General features: G+C 49.1%; 1 protein-coding gene across 5 annotated transcripts in view; it reads left to right on the top strand.

Annotated features, from left to right (window-relative positions):
• The first annotated feature begins 431 nt into the window (after nucleotides 1–431).
• The window catches only part of CTC1 (CST telomere replication complex component 1), a 19,665-nt gene continuing 1,138 nt past the window's right edge, over nucleotides 432–18,958 (top strand). The window contains exons 1-20 of one of the 5 annotated variants that reach the window (XM_036838008.1): nucleotides 436–737; nucleotides 4,010–4,230; nucleotides 7,047–7,284; nucleotides 7,437–7,645; nucleotides 7,978–8,122; nucleotides 11,922–12,212; nucleotides 12,315–12,443; nucleotides 13,048–13,190; nucleotides 13,317–13,494; nucleotides 13,593–13,793; nucleotides 14,315–14,441; nucleotides 15,053–15,167; nucleotides 15,306–15,633; nucleotides 15,712–15,801; nucleotides 16,040–16,233; nucleotides 17,082–17,143; nucleotides 17,239–17,413; nucleotides 17,728–17,805; nucleotides 18,468–18,612; nucleotides 18,704–18,768. In XM_036838008.1, the coding sequence (XP_036693903.1) occupies nucleotides 636–737; nucleotides 4,010–4,230; nucleotides 7,047–7,284; nucleotides 7,437–7,645; nucleotides 7,978–8,122; nucleotides 11,922–12,212; nucleotides 12,315–12,443; nucleotides 13,048–13,190; nucleotides 13,317–13,494; nucleotides 13,593–13,793; nucleotides 14,315–14,441; nucleotides 15,053–15,167; nucleotides 15,306–15,633; nucleotides 15,712–15,801; nucleotides 16,040–16,233; nucleotides 17,082–17,143; nucleotides 17,239–17,413; nucleotides 17,728–17,805; nucleotides 18,468–18,612; nucleotides 18,704–18,768 (3,236 nt within the window). In that variant the 5' untranslated portion in view covers nucleotides 436–635. Of the gene's footprint in view, nucleotides 738–4,009; nucleotides 4,231–7,046; nucleotides 7,285–7,436; nucleotides 7,646–7,977; nucleotides 8,123–11,921; nucleotides 12,213–12,314; nucleotides 12,444–12,957; nucleotides 13,191–13,316; nucleotides 13,495–13,592; nucleotides 13,794–14,314; nucleotides 14,442–15,052; nucleotides 15,168–15,305; nucleotides 15,634–15,711; nucleotides 15,802–16,039; nucleotides 16,234–17,081; nucleotides 17,144–17,238; nucleotides 17,511–17,727; nucleotides 17,859–18,467; nucleotides 18,613–18,703; nucleotides 18,769–18,958 lie in introns of those variants that run through there. The other 4 variants (XM_036838006.1, XM_036838007.1, XR_005017949.1 and 1 more) reach the window with 4 other exon arrangements.

The following is an 18,958-nucleotide window of genomic DNA, read 5'->3' as shown; positions in this document are numbered from 1 at the left end:
TCAGCCCCCATGTTCTAGAATGTAACCTCCATGGGAGCAGGGATTTTTGTCTGCTTTATTCACTGCTGTATCCCCAAAGCCTCGAACAGTGCCTGACACATAGTTGCATGAATTCTGTGCACTCCACTGCCTATTAAGCCATGGATTGATTGGTTGGTTGACTAAATTAGGGAGAGCAGAGGCTTTTATTAGTAGATCCACAAAAATTTATCAAGTTCTTATTTAACAACAAGCACTGTTCTAGGCACCAAATACAAAGAAGAATAGAATAAAGGTTCTAGGTACTCACAGTCAAGTGGGGAAAACAGTTAAACAATTACAGCAATGAGTTAAGGCCACAAAGCAAGTATGAATGATGTGCTGCATTAAGGAGGAAACACTTCTCTCTGCTTGGCACAATCAGGGAGATGGAAAGATGCATAGGAATTACCAGCCAGAATGGCTGTGTTTGAGCTCCTGAGCTCCCCCACCCCACGGATGCCAGACAGGATATCACTGGGGAAGAGGTTGGGGGTGCCAGAGTCGGAGTGCCAGAGTCGGAGTGCCAGAGTCGGAGACAGAGATGGCAGTGGAGCAGAGAGGTCCTGACGCTGAATGGGGAGAAGTCGGCGGCGGAGCCAAGGAGGCGCCCGCCGATGACGTCACGGACCAGCCCGCCTTCGAGTCTCGGCGCGCTTTCCAGGGGGTGGAGTCGCCGGAGCATCATGGCTGCCTGCCGGGCTGAGGCTCCTGGTTCCGTGAGTGCTGTTCTCTGTCCCTCGTCCCTTTTTTCTTGCCTGTCCCAAATTTCTTTCTGCTCCTGTAAGTTCCACCTTGCATCTTTGCCTCCCTGACTTAGCTGGCCGCCCCCAGGCGAGGGGGGACGGTGAGGCGCTTCGTCCCGCCCCTCTCACTGGTTCTGCGATTACATTTATTCCATCATGGCAGTGGCGCCGGCTGTGAGCCATAAATACACGTCTGTCCACTCCTTAGGCTTCAAGCCCAATGGGAAGCCAGGAGCAGACGAACGGCTAACTGTGGGGCTGTGGATTCCTGGGGGAGACCCCTGACGCAGCTGTATGGGAAAGGGGTAACCGATAATCTGGAAAAGCTTCTGAGACCCGAAGTGTGTGCAGGAGTTAGCAAGGAAAAAAAACAAAAAAAGCGCTAAAAGAAGTTTCAAGGCGGAGGCAAAAAACGTGTTCAAAGGCAAGAGATAGAGCAGGTGTCTTTGAAAAACTCAAAAAGTTCAGCTGGGTGGTGGTAGAGGGGGTCAAAGGTGACGGTCTCGTAAGTCTTGGTAGGCAGTGATTTCAACCGGAGGATAATTGGGAGTTATTGAAGGGTTCTAAGCAAAAGAGTGGATGAGTTTTGTTTTCGTTTCCTGAGGTAGCAGAGTAGAGAGTGGACTGCGGTGGTCCCCAACCTTTTTGGCACCAGGGACCGGTTTCGTGGAAGACAGTTTCTTTTTCGGGGGGGAGGGATGGTTTCGGGATGATTCAAGCACATTGATTTATTATGGTCTCTGTGCAGTCAGACCTCTCTGCTAATGATAATTTATTTGTTTTTGCAGCTACTCCCCAGCGCTAGCGTCACTGCCTCAGCTCCACCTCAGATCATCAGGCGTTAGATTCTCATAAGGAGCGCACAGTCTAGATCCCTCACATGCGCAGGTCACAGTAGGGTTCTCGCTTCTATGAGAATCTAATGCCATCGCTGCTCTGAAAGGAGGCGGAGCTCAGGCAACAATGCGAGCGATGGGGAGTGGCTGTAAATACAGATGAAGCTTCGCTTGCTCACCGCCCGCTGCTCACCTCCTCCTGTGCGGCCTGGTTCCTAACAGGCCACCGACCGGTACCGGTCCATGGCCCGGGGGTTGGGGACCCCTGGACTAGAGAGTATCAGTCAGAACGCTGTGGTTTAAATGTAGTAAGAGATGGTAGTGACACCGACCATGGCAGCAATGTTGAGGTTCCAGAGGTGAAAACAGTAAAAAGATATTGAGGAGATAGAATCTAAATTAAGTAAGCTCCCCAGATTAATACTGATATAGGCCGAAGTTTGAGAACACTGTACGCTTTCTTCTCGACCTCATCCACTGACTGCATGGCTTTAATAGCCAGTGATAGATGCTGATTTTTCCTAAATCTCTACTTTGGCTGTGATCTCTCTCCTGAGCTCTAGTTATATCCATCTGCCTGCCAGATTCTCCATCTGGCCAGCCTACAGGCACCACATATGCCCAACAATGAGCTTTTCAGAAAATCCACCCCTCTTCCAATGTTCACTAACTTGGCAAATAGCACCCTCAACTGAATACTTCTGCCGTGAAATGTGGATGTCCTCTTTCACTTCTTCCTTTCCCTACACAAGACCCAAGTTCAAAACACACTCTGGAGCTGACTCCCCCCACCCCACCCACTCCTGGATTCTGAGTCAATGGACTGGATCACCTAAAAATCAGTTGCATTTTAAACAGAACTTCGGTGATTCTGAGGCATCAGTACCACTTTGAGAAACAGTAGTATTCAGTGTGCCAATGGACAGGTCCTCAGGAATAGGAGCTAAAAGAGTAGATCAAGAGAGGAAGGCAAAAAGTGTAGGAGTCTGATGTTGGTGGGCAGTTCTAAGTGATAATCTGGTCCAATTTTGACAACACTGACCATGAACAAGAGTGATTGACTGAGGTGGGGTGAAGGTGAAGGTCAATGATAGGGTGATAGGGCCATCCACAAGGACACTGAAGCCATCTAGAACTTGAACACTGGTTTTTCAAGCTGTTTTCAAGCTGCTAAAGGTTAACTGGATGTGGAGGAGTGACTGGAGGAGCATTGGAGGAACAGGGATAGAGCTATAATGGTTTTGAATTATCACTGGGGATAAGAAGGATAAAGGTCATTAAGTATTGTTGAACTCTGTCGGAATTTTAAAATAAATCTGCTTAGCACTAGGAGTAAGCTAAGCTGGCCCCCTCCCCTAGAGTTATCTGTATATAGAGGCAACTATGTCCCCAGAATCTGGTACAGACACGAAGATGGTTCCTGTCCTCCTTAGGAAGCCCACATCTTAGCTACAAAGACAGAACAGGAAACAATTCCAGTGAGATTGTATCTCATACATATTTAGCTTATAGGCACTCAAATGTATATACTTCATTAAAACAAGAGGGGGATGATTAAAAATTATACTCTGCTTATGTCCTTTTATGTAATGTCTACTAGGCACATTTCCATTTCCATATACATATTACTGTACAGTGTTATGTACTATTCCTTATGAGCAATTTAGAGGATTTTTTTTGAGGGTGACCTTAGACCAGTCTTGTTTTTCAACTTGCTGGCTTTAGAATCAGACCGCATAGAAGGTGGGCTGCCACTGTATCTGGTGGTCAGTGCTCCATGTGCAAGGTACTGTGGGGGCTCCAAGGAGGGAGCAGCGTTCTGCCGGGGATACTCAAAGAAGGGTTCACAAGGAATATTTATTCTACTTGAGCACTTTCAGGATTGGTACAGGTTTGTTAAAGAAAGAGGCAAGACCAAAGCTGGATGGCCAGTTTTCTAAGTTGATTGGCTGAACTAAGACTTCTAAGGTTTCTTCAAGCTCTAAACTCCTTTACTTTACATCTTCATTTTTTCCCGCTTGATTTTTTTTTTTTTTTGGCTGCGCTGGGTCTTCGTTGCTGCACACAGGCTTTCTCTAGTTGCGGCGAGCGGGGTGGGGGCTACTCTTCGTTGCAGTGCGGGAGCTTCTCTTATTGCAGAACATGGGCTCTAGGCACCCGGGCTTCAGTAGTTGCGGTGCGCGGGCTCAGTAGTTGTAGTTCACGGGCTCTAGAGCGCAGACTCAGTAGTTGTGGCGCACAGGCTTAGTTGCTCCACGACATGTGGGATCTTCCAGGACCAGGGATCGAACCCGTGTCACCTGCATCTGTAGGTGGATTCTTAACCACTGTGCCACCAGGGAAGTTCTCCCTCTTGATTTAAAAAAAAAAAAAAAAAAAAGAAAAATCTATTCCTTTATTCTTCCCCAGTTTCCTTGGTGGGCAAGATGGTCAGGAAGGTGTATGAACTCGCTTCACTTTCCTCAGGAGCAAGCCTGGCTGGAGGCTGCCCAGGCCTTCATCGAAGAGACCCTGTGTCCACCTGGCAAGGAGCCTGATGTCCAGTTGGCTCAGTTGGTAATTGACTGTGTGAAGACTATCTGGTTGTCCCAGGGAAGGAACCAGGGTTTAACGCTGCCCCTCAGCTACAGGTAAGGAGAAGTGGGGTAACCAGAAAAGTTAACTTTGGGATTGAAAAGGAAGGACTTATCATTTGAGTTGAGTGAGGGGAAACTTAAGAGGAGGAAAAGGTGGTCTAAAGAAAACCCCTTCTGCCGGTCTTTCTCATTCTCCATCAAGCTGCTTTCCTTTTCCTGTAGTTCTCCTTAATTGGCTCAAGTCAAGTTTAGAGACAAGGAGAGGGGCGTGAGAAGATAGAAAGAAAATACGGAAAAAGAACCCTCAAAGTGGGGAGAGAGGCTGATACTATTTCATTTTGTGCATTAGGAAGCTAAGATACAGACCATGATCTTTCAGCAAGTGTAGATCGTTGTTTTTGGAAGACCTGAGTTTGAGGTCTTCTGAGGGTGTTTTTTTGTTTGTTTTGTTTTTGTCCTTTTTAACACTATACTACCATTCGTAAACCGTTCTAGGCAATGTTAATAAAGTACTACAGGAAAAGGGTTCCATGGCCAAATAAGTTTGAGAGACATTGGATAAGATAAACTTCTCTAGGAGAATCATGAGGCTCATTGACAGGTTAAAGGCTCCGAAAAGTTCTGCAAAAAGAAACCTGCTTACTCCTCATAGTAGTAACTACTATCTGAAGTATGAGGGTATATCATTCTTGTGAATATCTTTATATTTTTTTCTATCCATGCATCTATTCCTAAGCAATATACAGTAGTTTTACATACCTTTAGACTTTGTATAAATGGTACCATACCTTGTATATCCTCTGCAGTTTGCTTTTTTGTGCTTAACATTATGCTTCTGAGATTTATTCACATTGATAGCTCTAGGTCATTTATTTTAACTGCTGTATGGTATTCTGTTACGTGAATAAACATATCACTGTTCTTTTTTTAAAAAAGGTAGAAATCTGTTTAGCTTTGTTTATTTTGTTATTTCCCAATAATAACTGAAAATCCAAAAAGAATAATTGAAAAGTGGTAAGTCAGCAATTTTTAGAAAACTTGCAACCTGTTTAAGTTTCTTGTTATTCTTCAAGATAAATGTGGACTAGATAGCACAATATGTAGAAGATGATGGATGAGGATAGAGTAAAAATTATTTGACAGGTATAAATATTCATTCATTTTTCCATTTCCCTTCACTGAGTGCCTGCTGTGTGCCAGGTACTGTGGTGGCCTTGAAAGTTAGAGGGCAGTGGCCCATGCAAAAGGTCTGCGGTTATCACCTTCAGTTTCCTGACCCAAACCCTGAAGAATCTGAGAAAAGTGACCCCTATCCTTACTGTTTTCTGTCCTGAAGGTGCCTAGGGTAAAGGCACAGTTCCCTCCAGTTGTTTTTTCCTAGGCTTTTGTAGAAGTAGGGAAAGACAAAAAGACTTTTGAGTGAGACATACCTGGCTTTGCCACCTACACCACTGTGTACCTGAACCTCTGTAAATTTCCTCATTGGTGTGTTTCCAGGGGTTTTTGGTGAAGATTCAATGCAGTATTGAGCGTGAATGGACCCAGTACAGTATGTGTATAGCAGGGGTGCAACGATGTTAGTTTCTGTCTTTGCCTTTTATCTGCTCTGAAGTCATTGGGGAAGAATGAGGCAGATGCGGAAGGGGAGTGGGCCATCTAGAACAGCATTTCTAATATTTAGCACTCACATGTGGCTTATGTTCATGAGTGCAACAAGGAGGATAAATTGTCATGTTTTGTAACCTTATCGTGTTTCTTTTCTGCTGAAAAAACCATGGGAATGGAAGTGAGTGAAAAAACCATGGGAATGTAATAATGGTATTACAAAAATGTGAATCTATCACAACTTTGATAATTTAACTTGTATCACATTCTCTGTGATATACCTCACAGTTGGTAGTGACTCAGCAGTGTTGCGGCACTTTGCTTAAGAATGGTTGATCTCGGACTTCCCTGGTGGCGCAGTGGTTAAGAATCCGCCTGCCAACACAGGGGACATGGGTTCGAGCCCTGGTCCGGGAAGATCCCACATGCCGTGGAGCAACTAAGCCCGTGCACCACAACTACTGAGCCTGTGCTCTAGAGCCCGCGAGCCGCAACTACTGAGCCCGCGTGCCACAACTACTGAAGCCCGCGCACCTAGAGCCCATGCTCTGCAACAAGAGAAGCCACCACAATGAGAAGCCAACGCACCACAATGAAGAGTAGCCCCCGCTCGCCGCAACTAGAGAAAGCCTGTGCGCGGCAACAAAGACCCAATGCAGCCAAAACTAACTAAATAAATAAATACATTTATTTAAAAAAAAAAAGAATGGTTGATCTCAAACATCTCTTGAGATTTGGGAGCTTGTGATATCAACTCCCACCTCAGCCTCAGCTTCCCAGCCAGTCTCTAGTACTGTGATACTCCAGACTAGGAAGGAAACCTGGCTGGGGCCAATGAGGTTGAGCCATTAGGCAGATGCCTTAGTGCCCCCACTGAAGTTCTCTGTGGAGCTGAGAGCTGAGATACTGTCAAGGGAGCAGTTTGTGTTGTCTCTAAAATGTTCTCCCCACGTGCTCATCTCCTCAGGCTGCTCTTACATTCCCACTCCACTTCTCTGGGTCCTCTCTGTGGCACTGTCTTGTTCAAGACATGATTCAGCACAGACTTTCTTCCTGCCTTCCCTAGGTACTACCCAGTGTTTGGACCCAGACCCCATCCTCATTTTCTTAGGCCCTCACTCCCAGTTTTTTCAATCAATCAAACTTTCTTAGTCCAGGTTCCCTACTGATCTTTCCTTGGGATCTTGGGGGATTGTTGGGGTTGAGGATAAAATTCCTAGGCTTGGACATAGCTTTACAAAACTTCTGTTCTCTTCACTCTGCAGCTTTGTCTCAGTAAAGGACCTCAGGACCCACCAACGTCTTCCGTGCTGCAGCCACTTGTCCTGGAGCAGTACTGCGTACCAGGCTTGGGCCAAAGAGGCTGGACCATGTGGGGTCCCCCTGCCCCGGGAACGGCTGTTACTTTTAGGGACACTAACAGACCTATCAGGGGACTTGGAACAAGAGTGCAGGAATGGAAGCCTCTATATAAGAGATAACACTGGTACCCTGGGCTGTGAGGTGAGTAGGAAGGGCGCAGTCAGATCCCTCAGATCCTAATAAGAATGGTGTCTAGGGAGCAAGACAATTAAGTCTCTGAGGGAACAGAGATGGAGGGGGGGTTGGACTGGATGCTAGGGTCCTGATTAATCCTCGCCCTTGGTCTTTTCTAGCTCATAGATCTGGACCTTTCTTGGTTGGGCCATCTCTTTCTGTTCCCCAGCTGGAGTTACCTCCCTCCTGCGATGAAGTCCTCAGGAGAAGGGCACTTGGAGCTCTGGGGTGCCCCTGTGCCAGTGTTTCCCTTGACCATCAGTCCTGGCCCCCTCACCCCCATCTCTGTTCTCTACCCAGAGATGGCTTCCCGCCTGCTCAGGCACAGGTGATTCTTCCGTGTAGGGGAGGGGGCAGCACTGTAAAACTGGGACGATGATGGTGGGTCAGTGGAAGGAGGGAAAGAAAGGCATCGAGAGTAATATAGCTGGAATGTTCCAAATCAGGGGAACAATGGGGCCTCTCAGAAAGTTAAGAGCCAGATTCTTCAAGGGAAGTGTGCCTTATCTAAGGGCAGGTAGAGTTTGAAGGAGGTTTTTAGAACAATGGCTTTGAGGTATGGAAATTTTACATCACTACTAGATTATAGTGGAAAGGAAGGCATTTGTAGGGGAAAAAAAAAAGAGAAATAAAAATGACTTCTCTCTCTACTTTTTTTAGAAGCAAGCACAGAAATGTGCAGCCAAACCTTGCTGGGGAGCTGGTTCGATTGAGCGCTCTGGTGCAAAGTCGAAAGAAATCGTACTTCATCCTGTCTCTTGGTGGATCATCCCCAGTTGGCAGCCATGTGTCTGTCATCGTGCAGGTGAGGATTACGGTCAATTCAGGGGTGTGGAGGTGTGGGAGGGGGGTACGAACTGCTAATAGGAAAGATAACATCATAGGAGGAACCAGGTAGGAAAGGAGGACAGCTGGGGAGAGTTGTTTCTGGAACAGTGCTGTTGAGGGAGCAGTGTGAGTGACGCCTTCCCTACATACAGGAGGTGGGGAGTAGAATTCCCTGCTGTGCAGCTCATTCGAGGAGACAACTTTTGTATCATGTGTCCCGTTTTGAAAACCTGCCAGAATCACTTGTTTTTCCCCTGCATTAGAAGAATGACCAAGGAAAGTATTTATCTTAACACCATTAAAACATGAAATCCATGTACTTTTAGTAAAACTTGGTACGTATTGTTGAGTCTTTTTATATCAACTGGTATGATTTTATTTATTTTTTTATTTTTTTAAAAATATTTATTTATTCGGTTGTGCCGGGTCTTAGTTGCAGCAGGTGGGCTCCTTAGTTGCGGCTCCCAGGCTCCTTAGTTATGGCTTGCCAGCTCCTTAGTTGTGGCATGCAAACTCTTAGTTGTGGCATGCACGTGAGATCTAGTTCCCTGACCAGGGATCGAACCTGGGCTCCCTGCATTGGGAGTGCGGAGTCTTATCCACTGCGCCACCAGGGAAGTCCCTGGTATGATTTTAAAGTCATTTTTTTTTATTTTTTATAATTTTTATTTATTTATTTATTTATTTATGGCTGTGTTGGGTTTTCGTTTCTGTGCGAGGGCTCCGTGGCATGTGGGATCTTCCCAGACCAGGGCTCGAACCCGTGTCCCCTGCATTGGCAGGCGGATTCTCAACCACTGCGCCACCAGGGAAGCCCTAAAGTCATTCATTTTTATACTGATTATTGTTATACGATTTATACAATTATCTGAATAACGTTTCAGAAGCATTCAAAACAATTAAAGGATGAACGGGCTCTTCAACATACATATCGAAAAAGGAAACTGAAATTTACTAGCACTATAAGAATTCTTACCTGTATCTGTGTGTGTCATGAGCTGGAGTAACAGTAATTAGAGTATAAAGAAACTAAAAAAGCTTACAAACCACCCAAATTTCTAATCTTGTTTTTTCCTCTTGGGTTAAAGAGGAGCTTATGTATATTGTTTACATTAGAATGTTTTAAGTCTCCTAGAGCATTCAAAAATTCTGGGCATGGTAGGATTGGCTCATTCGAGGGAGAAAGCTCTGAAATGCACTTGAATTTCTGCAGGGCAACTAAAGTAGGCCAAGCCCTTTGGGTAGTTTATAATCTTATTGTAGATTCTATATCATATTGATTTGTAAAACAAGCAGAGAGTAATACAGAACAGTGTGTAAATTCCAAGGTGTGTGGTATAGTTGTAACTGCTATAGCAGGTTAGCTAGAGTTTATTATGTGGAGAGAAGCCTAAGAAGGGAGAGTTTAGACTCGATCTGGTTCTTGAAGGTGGCTAGGATTTGAATCCCTAGAAGAGAGGGAGGGCTGTCTGGGACTAGAGTATCACCTGTACCAAGATTGGCCCTTTATTGAGCATGTGCTGTATGCTAGGGGCTTTGGTCATTTCAGAGGCACAAAATTGAGTAAGATGACGGCTCTTGTCCTCTGGAAGCTGTCAGCCGGATAAGTGAGTCAGTGATTACTGTTCAGGGTCATAAGTGCTGGGGTAGAGACATGCACATGCACAAGGCACTGTGAAGGTGCAGAGGGGGCTTTGGAATAAGTCTGGGAGGTCAGGGGAGGGGTGACCTTGGTTTGTTTACAGGCTGCTGAAGAGACACGTTGGAGAAATACTGTCACTCTAGATGATCCCAGTGAATCTCCTCCATGATAGAGGAGTGAGGTCATGTCTAGAAAGGCAACTCTGAAGAGAGGAGTAAAGGTTCAGGGTAAACTGCTGTGCCAGGCAGTTGAGGATAAGAGATCGCTAAGCAGTGACAGAGGCGCAGCTGGAGAGGGTTAGCGGCAGTGTTTTGCCCTGGGGTGGTATGGGTCTGTCTTCCTCAGTAGGGTTTTTGCCTTAGAAGAAGAGTTGAGGAAAGAGAGGGCTGTGATGCTGTAAACTCAAGGGTGAAGTGTGGGTAAAAAGGGCAGGATTCAGGGGATAGGTATTCAGATCCTGGCATTTGGACAGAGGAAGGGAAGGACCTCAACGTCTGAATAAAGGAGAAGTGGCTGCAGTACTGGGAGGTCCTAGTGAGAGGTTAGAGGAAGTCTAGTGAGCCCAGGGGGAGCAGGGGAGAGCAGAAGCACCAGTATTCAGTCATTCATTCGTGTGTTCAGTCAAACCATCATTAGCTACTTGTTTTGCATAAGCAGTAAGCTTAAGTGAAATCTTAGCAATACCTTATGATGAGTTGTGACGTCCAAGTTCTGACTGGTGGTACCCAGCTGGTTTTAGAGAGAAATGGGGGTCTGTGAAGCAGAGCATAGGGGACCGTGAAGTTCAAGTAGCCAGAGTCATCAGTGTGTTGGTTTTTTTTTTAAATTAATTAATTAATTTATTTTTGGCTGTGTTGGGTCTTCGTTTCTGTGCGAGGGCTTTCTCTAGTTGCGGCGAGCTGGGGCCACTCTTCATCGCGGTGCGCGGGCCTCTCACTGTCGCGGCCTCTCTTGTTGCAGAGCACAGGCTCCAGACACGCAGGCTCGGTAGTTGTGGCTCACGGGCCCAGTTGCTCCGCGGCATGTGGGATCCTCCCAGACCAGGGCTCGAACCCGTGTCCCTGCATTGGCAGGCAGATTCTCAACCACTGCGCCACCAGGGAAGCCCCATCAGTGTGTTTTGAAGCCCCTGAGAATGGCAGCCGTGCTCTGGGAGGGACATGCCCTAGAAGATCGTTACATTTATTAACGGTCTCATCGGTGTAACTTTTTTCCTTTTGCTTACATTTCTTCAACAACCACCTTTCTCCATTCCCTATGAGACCATCTGCCGTTCATTTTTACTTTCCTACTTGGATGTTTCTCCCTTTCCAACAGATTGAAAGTCTTCAGCATGTTATTTCTGGGTTTTTTCTTCATCTCAGCCCTTCCATCTTGTCTCTGGCAACTGCCAAGAACGTTCCTCCTCCATCCTGGCCAGGGTTTTCACTGCCTTGCTCATTCTGAGTTCTGAACATTTCTGTGTTGTTGCCTCTTGCTTGAATCACCCTTCTCTCTCCTCACTACTTCAGCAAAGCAGAGATGGCCTTCAGGACCCTGGCAAGTTCAGCTTCTTTCAGTTGGCCTTCCTGATCATTCCACCCCATCCTGACCTCTTTCTTTCTCTGAAACCCTACCGGATGTGTATTGTTTTTGCCACTTGATCATACATGGCTCCATGTTATTACTTGGGTTTGTGTCTGTGTTTCCCAGTGGTTTGAAATATGTTGGAGATGAGAGAAGTCTATGATATTTCCCTTAACATCTGTCCCAATACTGGATGCTTATGTCCCATGTGCATACTGATTAAATAAGTGAATGTTGTTTGTATGGCTGGTTTGTATGTTGGAGTGGGATGGGGAAAGGGCAGAATTTTCTGAAAGGAATATTTATATATTTTGGAGAAAGTTGTAGGGGTGGTTTGTGCCTTGGGGGAGGGATTAGGAAGTATCTGCTGTCTCCTGTGAGAGGGGAGAGATCCTGAGAGTTCTGTGGCTTAAGATTTAATTGGCGAACAGGGAAGATGAAGAGGCAAGGAAAGGCTCTCGAGGAGCAGGTCTTTGAGGTCACATTGTGATGGGAAGGGACCCTGGCAGAGGGGCAGCATCATGGGAAGCCCCTCACGTACCGTGTTGCCTGCTTCCGCACGAGCCAGGTCCCTGCCCAGCTGGTGTGGCACCGAGCCCTTTGGCCTCATAAGGCCTATGTGCTGACGGAGCTGCGAGTGTCCAAGCTCCCTGGTCACCGTTGCCGGATTTGGATGACCAGTCCCTCCTCCCAGCTTCTGCCACTGAAACCAGAATGTGTGCGAGAGCTGGAACTGGAGCTGGAAGGAGCCCCCTTGGAGACCAGCCCCCAGCCACTCCCCATACCCGGCAGTCCCCAAGGCAAGAAGGGTCCAGGTCCAGACGGTCTCGTCCGGGACTCCAGGCTCTTATCATACACGGTGAGCGTAAGGGAGAGATCCTTGAGCCCGAAGGGCAGGAAACGTGGGGGTCTCCCAAGAGGAAGGGAACAGGGATCACCTGGCCCTTTGGCTTCTTTGCAGGGAACGGTCACTGGCACGCTGAATCAGCCTGCGGGCCTCTACGAGCTGGACGGGCAGCTGGGGCTCTGCCTCGCCTACCAGCAGTTCCGTGGCCTCAGGCAGGTAGTGCGACCAGGAGTCCGTCTGGAGGTATGTGAGGGGCCAGGGCTGGTGACAGAAGGAGACCCTTTCAGTAGCTTCTCTTACCTTTACGGGCTGGTCCTTCTTTGCAGCAGGTCGACACCTCTACAGCAAGATTATGAAAATAATAAATGTGTGTTGGGGCGCGGGGGTGCTTTTGTTAAGAATGATTTGGACGAGAGCTCAGATCGGAAGGGAGTAGAGAGTGGGGCTCTGGGAGGAGCGGTTAGGCCCAGAGCCTCTCCTTTCCAGAAGGGTCTTCCAACTGGAGCTGAAGTGCAGGTGAGCAGCCAGGGCCCCGCTGGCCAGGAGCCCCCTGGCCCACAGAAAGGCTGAGTGAGGCTCCTGGGAGATGAAGCCTTACCGCAGGGGAGCGGCTTGTGATGGAAGGCGAGGCCTAAGGGGCTGGAGGGAAACAACCTGTAAAGGAGAAATTGTATTTCTCCTGGGACCCAGGCAGTGGAAAACTGCATTTAACTCTGCCTGGGGTCACTGAGTTGCTTTTTCCCTTCTGCCTCCCCAGCTCCAGGATGTTCACCTCCTGCAGTCAATGGGTGGGGGGACGAGAAGGCCCATGTTAGCCCCCTGCCTCCGTGGCGCCGTTCTACTTCAGGGCTTCTCTCGTCTGATGCCTGAGACTCAGTCTTCCCACCGAGCCCCCGGGGCCTCCCTGTATGAGCAGCTGGTGTGGGAACATCAGTTAGGACTTCCCCTCTACCTGTGGGCCACCAAGGCCCTGGAGGAGCTGGCCTGCAAGTGAGGAGGACGAGGGTCTGGGCTGGGGAGGCGGTGGGAGTGGGACACTTGCTCTGTCAGCGAAGCCGGATTCTGGGAGAGACAGGGTCTTTGGGGGAAGTGACTCCGCTTCTTTCCGTGGCCAAGGCTGTGTCCCCATGTGCTGAGACACCACCAGTTCCTGCAGCATTCCTCGCCCGGGAACCCCAGCCTGGGACTCCAGATCCTGGCCCCTACCTTGGAGGTTCTCGTTCCGCCTGGCTGCCCCGGTCGGAACACACACAACGAGATCCTTGACGAGCCGCATCGCTGTCCACTGCAGAAGGTCTGAGGATGTGGGGGCACGGAGCTGGCGGAGCTCACGCCCCGGGGGTCGCCCCGGGCACAGGGGACGCGTGACCTCATGTCTCTTCTCTCTGACAGTACGCTCGACTGCAGACCCCCTGCTCTTTCCCTACACTGGCCGCCCTGAAAGAGGAAGGGAAGTGCAGGGCCTGGGCCTCCTTTGACCCTAAGACCCTTCTGCCTCTCCCAGAGGCTTCTCACCTGCCCAGTTGCCAACTCAATCAGCGCCTGGCCTGGTCCTGGCTCTGCCTGCTGCCCTCTGCCTTCCACCCGGCCCCGGTAGGTGCGGCTCCAGCGGGACTCAGGGGACTTCCTCTTTTTGCCATTTCCACTACCACTACCGTAGTCCTTTCTTGTCATTTTGACTACACTAGCCTTCTAACTAGAATGCTCCATCTCGTCTTGGCCCCCTCTAATCCGTTCTCCTGCAGCAACTAGAAGGGGGTGGGGTACAATTGAACATCGATTATAAAACTCTCTTAGTTTAAATGCTTCTCTTGTTTCTACCAGTGTGTGTAAAATCAAACCCAAACTCCTTGTTATGTCTTGGGAGGTCCTCCATGGTCTCCTACCTGTAACCTCGATTTGTATACTTTCTCTCTGGCTACTAAATGTGTGAATGCAGGTGCGTTTTTTCCACACCTGTCTACCGCACCTCAATATAAATTCTTTGAGGTCACAGACCATGTTTTTGTGGATCACTTTGTAGCTCTAACAGTTAACACAGTGCCTGGCACATGGTAGATGCTCAGTATATCTGTTTAATAAAACTTGATGCCTCGGCCTTCATCTCCTTGTAGGTTCTACTTGGGGTTCTGGTGCCTTCATCTCGTAAAGGTTGTCTGCGACTTCAGGACCAAAGTGGTTCCCTCCGCTGCCTACTCCTGGCCAAGCCCTCGCAGCCCCTCACTGACCCTGGGCTCATAGGTTTGGGGTTCAGAGGTGGAGAGAGATGGTGGTGGGGTAGAGGTTCTCTGAACTGGGGGCTTGGCAGAAAGCACTGCTGGGATTTACTAGAGATGCTGGAGTGGCTTCTGTTGATCAACCAGTCTGGCGGGAGGTGTAGGAGGCTGGTATTGGCAGGTGGTGTAAAGGAGCAAGGGGTTCCCGGCCAGAACTACAATTCCCAACATTCACTTCTCCCTCCCTAGGCACACCAGGATGACAACTTCCATTTCTTACCTTCTTAGTGTGGAAGAGTAATGGGCTTATTTGGGCTTGCTGAGGTTTGTAGGCAGGGAAACCCCGGAGAGGAAAGCTTTTCAGATCTCGGAACAGGCGTTTTAGGGATTTATGAGAAAGTAGAATCAAGGCCTCTCAGCCTAGGTGGCCAGGGGTGGGATTGGCCCTGCAGGTGGAATGGTTTCTCCCTCGGAGGGATGACTCCTCCAAGATGGGGCTCAGGCCTAGGCCTTCACGTTGTGTTAGGGGAGCAGCTCTGGCCTGAGTTAGGCAGTGAGACCGGCAGGGCGGTCAGCTTTACTGCCCATCCCACAATCCTCTCCTCCTGCCAAAATGGAAATACTTTCTTCTTCCAGGCTGCCTGGTGCGGGCGGAGAGGTTCCAGCTGGTCGTAGAAAGGAGCGTCAGAAGCAGCTTCCCATCGTGGAAGGAGCTGAGCGTGACAGGCTTCATCCAGAAGAAGCAGGCCAGGTCGGTCATTAGAGCAGTGGCTGTCCTCTGAGTCTCTGAGGGGAAGGGGAAGGGCCCGGTGCAGGTGGTAGGACTCTGGGGCCCACAGCGTCCGGTGCCTGCATTGCTAAGAAACCTGTTCCTTGTCTCTCCCAACAGAGTCTATGTCCAGATTTTTCTGGCTGATGCCCTGATCCTGTCTGTGCCCAGACCTGTCCTTCACTCGGCCACCTCCTCAACACCTCCTCAGACAGAGCCCTCCCTCCCAGAGGGTCCCCACATAGGACAGAGCCGGCTGTTCTTGCTGTCCCACAAGGAGGCTCTGATGAAGAGGAACTTCTGTGTCCCCCCAGGAGCCAGTTCGGAGGTGCCCAAGCCCACCCTCAGTTTCCTTGTGTTAGGGAGCTGGCTTGGGGGCACCCAGAAGAAGGAGGGAACTGGATGGGGCCCACCCGAGCCCAGGGAAGATGAAAACTCAGATCAGAAGGTAAACTGGGGCCTGGGACCTGGGACCTGACCTCCTGTGCCCCAGCTCCTGTCTGAGGGACCCTGCTCTCCCCCTCAGGTTCTCCTCATCTTCCTCAGCTCCTCGGTCCGCTGGTTTGAGTTCTTGCACCCAGGGCAAGTGTACCGACTCGTGGTCCCTGGCCCTCCCGTGAGTGCCCTAGTTCACCATACCCTTCCCCAGAAAGCTCTTTTTGGCTTGGGGTCTGGAGAGGAACTTCTAGGTCTAGAAGAAGGGTGGATTTAGATCACATAGAAGGCCTGTCTGTGTCTGGATCACTTCCTTCACTAGGCTCCAGAGAGGAAACAAAACTGGGTTGTAGTATGTTAGGAACCTCTCTCCGGACCAGGACACACTCAGAGACGATCATCTCCCCATTTCCTGGCAGACACCAATGTTGTTCAAGGAGGGTGGTTCATCCTGCGTATCACAGCGTCCTCCGGAGCTGGCTGGCTGTGCGTCCTGCCTCACTGTCCAGGATGAGTGGACCCTGGAACTTGCGAGCTCCCAGGACATCCCAGAGGTGCTGGGTATCAGCAGGGCACTGCCTGAATCCTCGCTGACTGACCTGCTCAGTGACAAGTAAATGTCCCCCAGCTTCTCCAGCTAGTTTGGCTGCTCTCTCTTCCTCTGCCGTGGTTGCGTCGGATGAACAGCCCATTCTCTGCTACAGTGTGTGTTTCTTGCATGTGATTTAGCTCCTAGAGGAATGATGTCAGTGTAAGATGCAAGTTGTGTTTCACACTTGATTTTCCCCCCAGTATGTTACTGTTCTGAAATGACTGTGAGCAGGCTTTCTCACAATTCAGGAAAAGCTTTAGCAGTAAAAGGAAATATAAGAGACAAAAAAACAAGGACAAAAGCTGAAAAGCTTTAGGGAACAACCTTCCTTTAGTGCAAGAAGTGGCTGGCTTATGGCTTCAGGAACAGCTATACTTTCCTCGTGTAGGCTTTTTCGGGGTAGCTGCAGTGCAGTTGAAGAAGCTGCAGAGACACTTCCCCCCCGTGTAAGCAAACAAACACCCTACTGGATTACATGTGTAATTTTTACAAAATTGATCACTGTCAGAAGTGAAAGTTTTCAAGGACCTATGATTTGAAGGGAGGGGGCATGGGCCCCAGCATACAAAGCTGTGAACAATGGACTGACAGATTCTGGGTGTAAATGCAAGTGGAGATTCACCTCTGCTGGGGCGTTTCTTGGTGAGGCCTCTGGGTGCAAGGCTGTGTGGGTTTTGAGTGATCTGCACAACCCTGCTTTTCCCATGAACCCTGTTACTTTTAGCGTGTGGTTTGAGACAGTGCAAGGCTTTCCAGGGCCTCATAGATAATGTTCTGGCAGATACTGTAACTCCTTTCTGTCCTTGGATCTGACTCCATTCTCTGCTTTCTTAAGCCTCCATTCTCACTGTATTTCTCTGACCTTCCAGTTTCACAGATTCCTTGGTGTCTTTCTCAGCTGAGATTTTGTCACATCTCTGGATAAAGCCTGGTAATGACACCTCTTTTGGGGAAAGGTATGAAATACAGTGGTGGGACCTTGTGATCCTGAGAGAGACCACTGACCCCTCGCCTCTCCTTCTGTAGGGAGCTCTGGGGCCACGAGACGGTGTGTGAAGCTCACCGTAGCTCTGGAGATGGCTGACTGCGAATTCCCCCCTCACTTGGACATATATATCGAAGACCCACACTTGCCTCCCCCACAGGGACTTCTTCCAGGAGCCCGAGTCTACTTTAACCAGCTAGAGAAAAAGGTTTCCAGGTGAAGATCTGTGTTGATGTCCTTGCCTCCCCTTCCTACTGATGTGGTTCTCTTGAACGCTCGCCCCTACGTGTGTGGCAATGGCAACTTCTCTTTGGTATTACGTTTACACGTTTACTGTGTTTCTCTGGCGTTTATGCCCTCTGCCCCTGCGAGATGTTCCAGACCAGTCCTTCCCTTATTCTTCCCTCTGCTCCAGTAGAGCCGGGGTTAGGGTATGTCCCTCGGGGGAGTGGCCTGGCCTGTAATGCAGTCCCAGCTCCTACCTCACATTGACTTCTTTCTCCTCATCACTCTTCCTCCTCTCCCTGCAGATCCCACAATGTTTATTGTTGTTTCCGGTCGTCTACCTGTGTGCAGGTCCTGAGTTTTCCCCCGGATACCACAATCAGGTCAGTGGCCCAGACCCCGATCCCTAAACTTCACAGCCTCACATCTGCATACCGTACTTGTTCCAGGGTCTGGAATTTTTGCCATAACTACAGTCTTCTCCACTCCTAGCAAAATATGTTGAGTTGCAAGGATTTCCTCTGCTTCAAATAAAAGATGTCCAGTACCTATCATTTTACCCAGAAAGATTTAGTGTTCTAGGATTTTCAAGGCTTTTCAGTCCAAAATACAAATCTTTCTTGGCTAACATCTTGGTTTTTCAAGACTGAGAAATAACTGATGACAATCAGAGATCAAGAATCAAAATGGGGGGACTTCCCTGGTGGTCCAGTGGGTAAAACCCTGCGCTCCCAATGCAGGGGGCTCAGGTTTGATCCCTGGTCCAATCCCTGGTCGGGGAACTAGATCCCGCATGCTTCAACTAAAGATCCCACGTGCCGCAACTATGAGCCCACATGCTGCAACTAAAGATCCCGTGTGCTGTAACGAAGACCCGGCGCAACAAAAACTAAAAAAAAAAAAAAAAGCAGCAAAATGGGGGCCAGGGGGCTTCCAGGAGAGCACGGAAGCCGCTACTGTCCCCATCTGTATGCGTGCTGAGTCCTTCCAGACACACCCTGCTTTTAGAACCCTGTTGGCTGTTTCTTGACCCCTTTCTCTTTAGTGCCCCCCTGCCCCACATCTACCTAGCTGAACTTCTGCAAGGTGACAAGGCCCCATTCCGGGCCACTGCTTCTTGCCATGTCGTTTCGGTCTTCAGCCTTCAGCTCCTCTGGGTGTGTGCTCATTGTACCAGCATCTGCCCGCAGGTATGAGAGGGAACAGGCCGAGCTGGGTGCAGGGTGCCAGAGGGATGTGATGGGATCCAGGGGATTTTCCCAACCACTTTCTTCATCCCAGGGAAGGTGTACTCGTCAGAGCCCTGCTTGCCCCACTCAGACGTCTATAAGCCAGGCCAGCATCAGGTGAGAGCAGAGCACAAGGTGGGTGCCCGTCCCACCACTTACGTGACTTTGTGTCTGCTGTCCCAGTGTTTGCACAATTCCTGGCTTGTGGGAATTGCTTAATATTTTCAAATCAACGAATGAGAATAAAGTGAGCTAACGGCTGGAAAAGATGGAGAGGGAGTCATGTTGGGTCCAGGTGACTGGCCAC

This window comes from Balaenoptera musculus, chromosome 20 (genome assembly GCF_009873245.2).
Source record: "Balaenoptera musculus isolate JJ_BM4_2016_0621 chromosome 20, mBalMus1.pri.v3, whole genome shotgun sequence".
Taxonomy (NCBI): Eukaryota; Metazoa; Chordata; class Mammalia; order Artiodactyla; family Balaenopteridae; genus Balaenoptera; species Balaenoptera musculus.
This window is presented reverse-complemented; position numbering and strand designations above follow the sequence as displayed.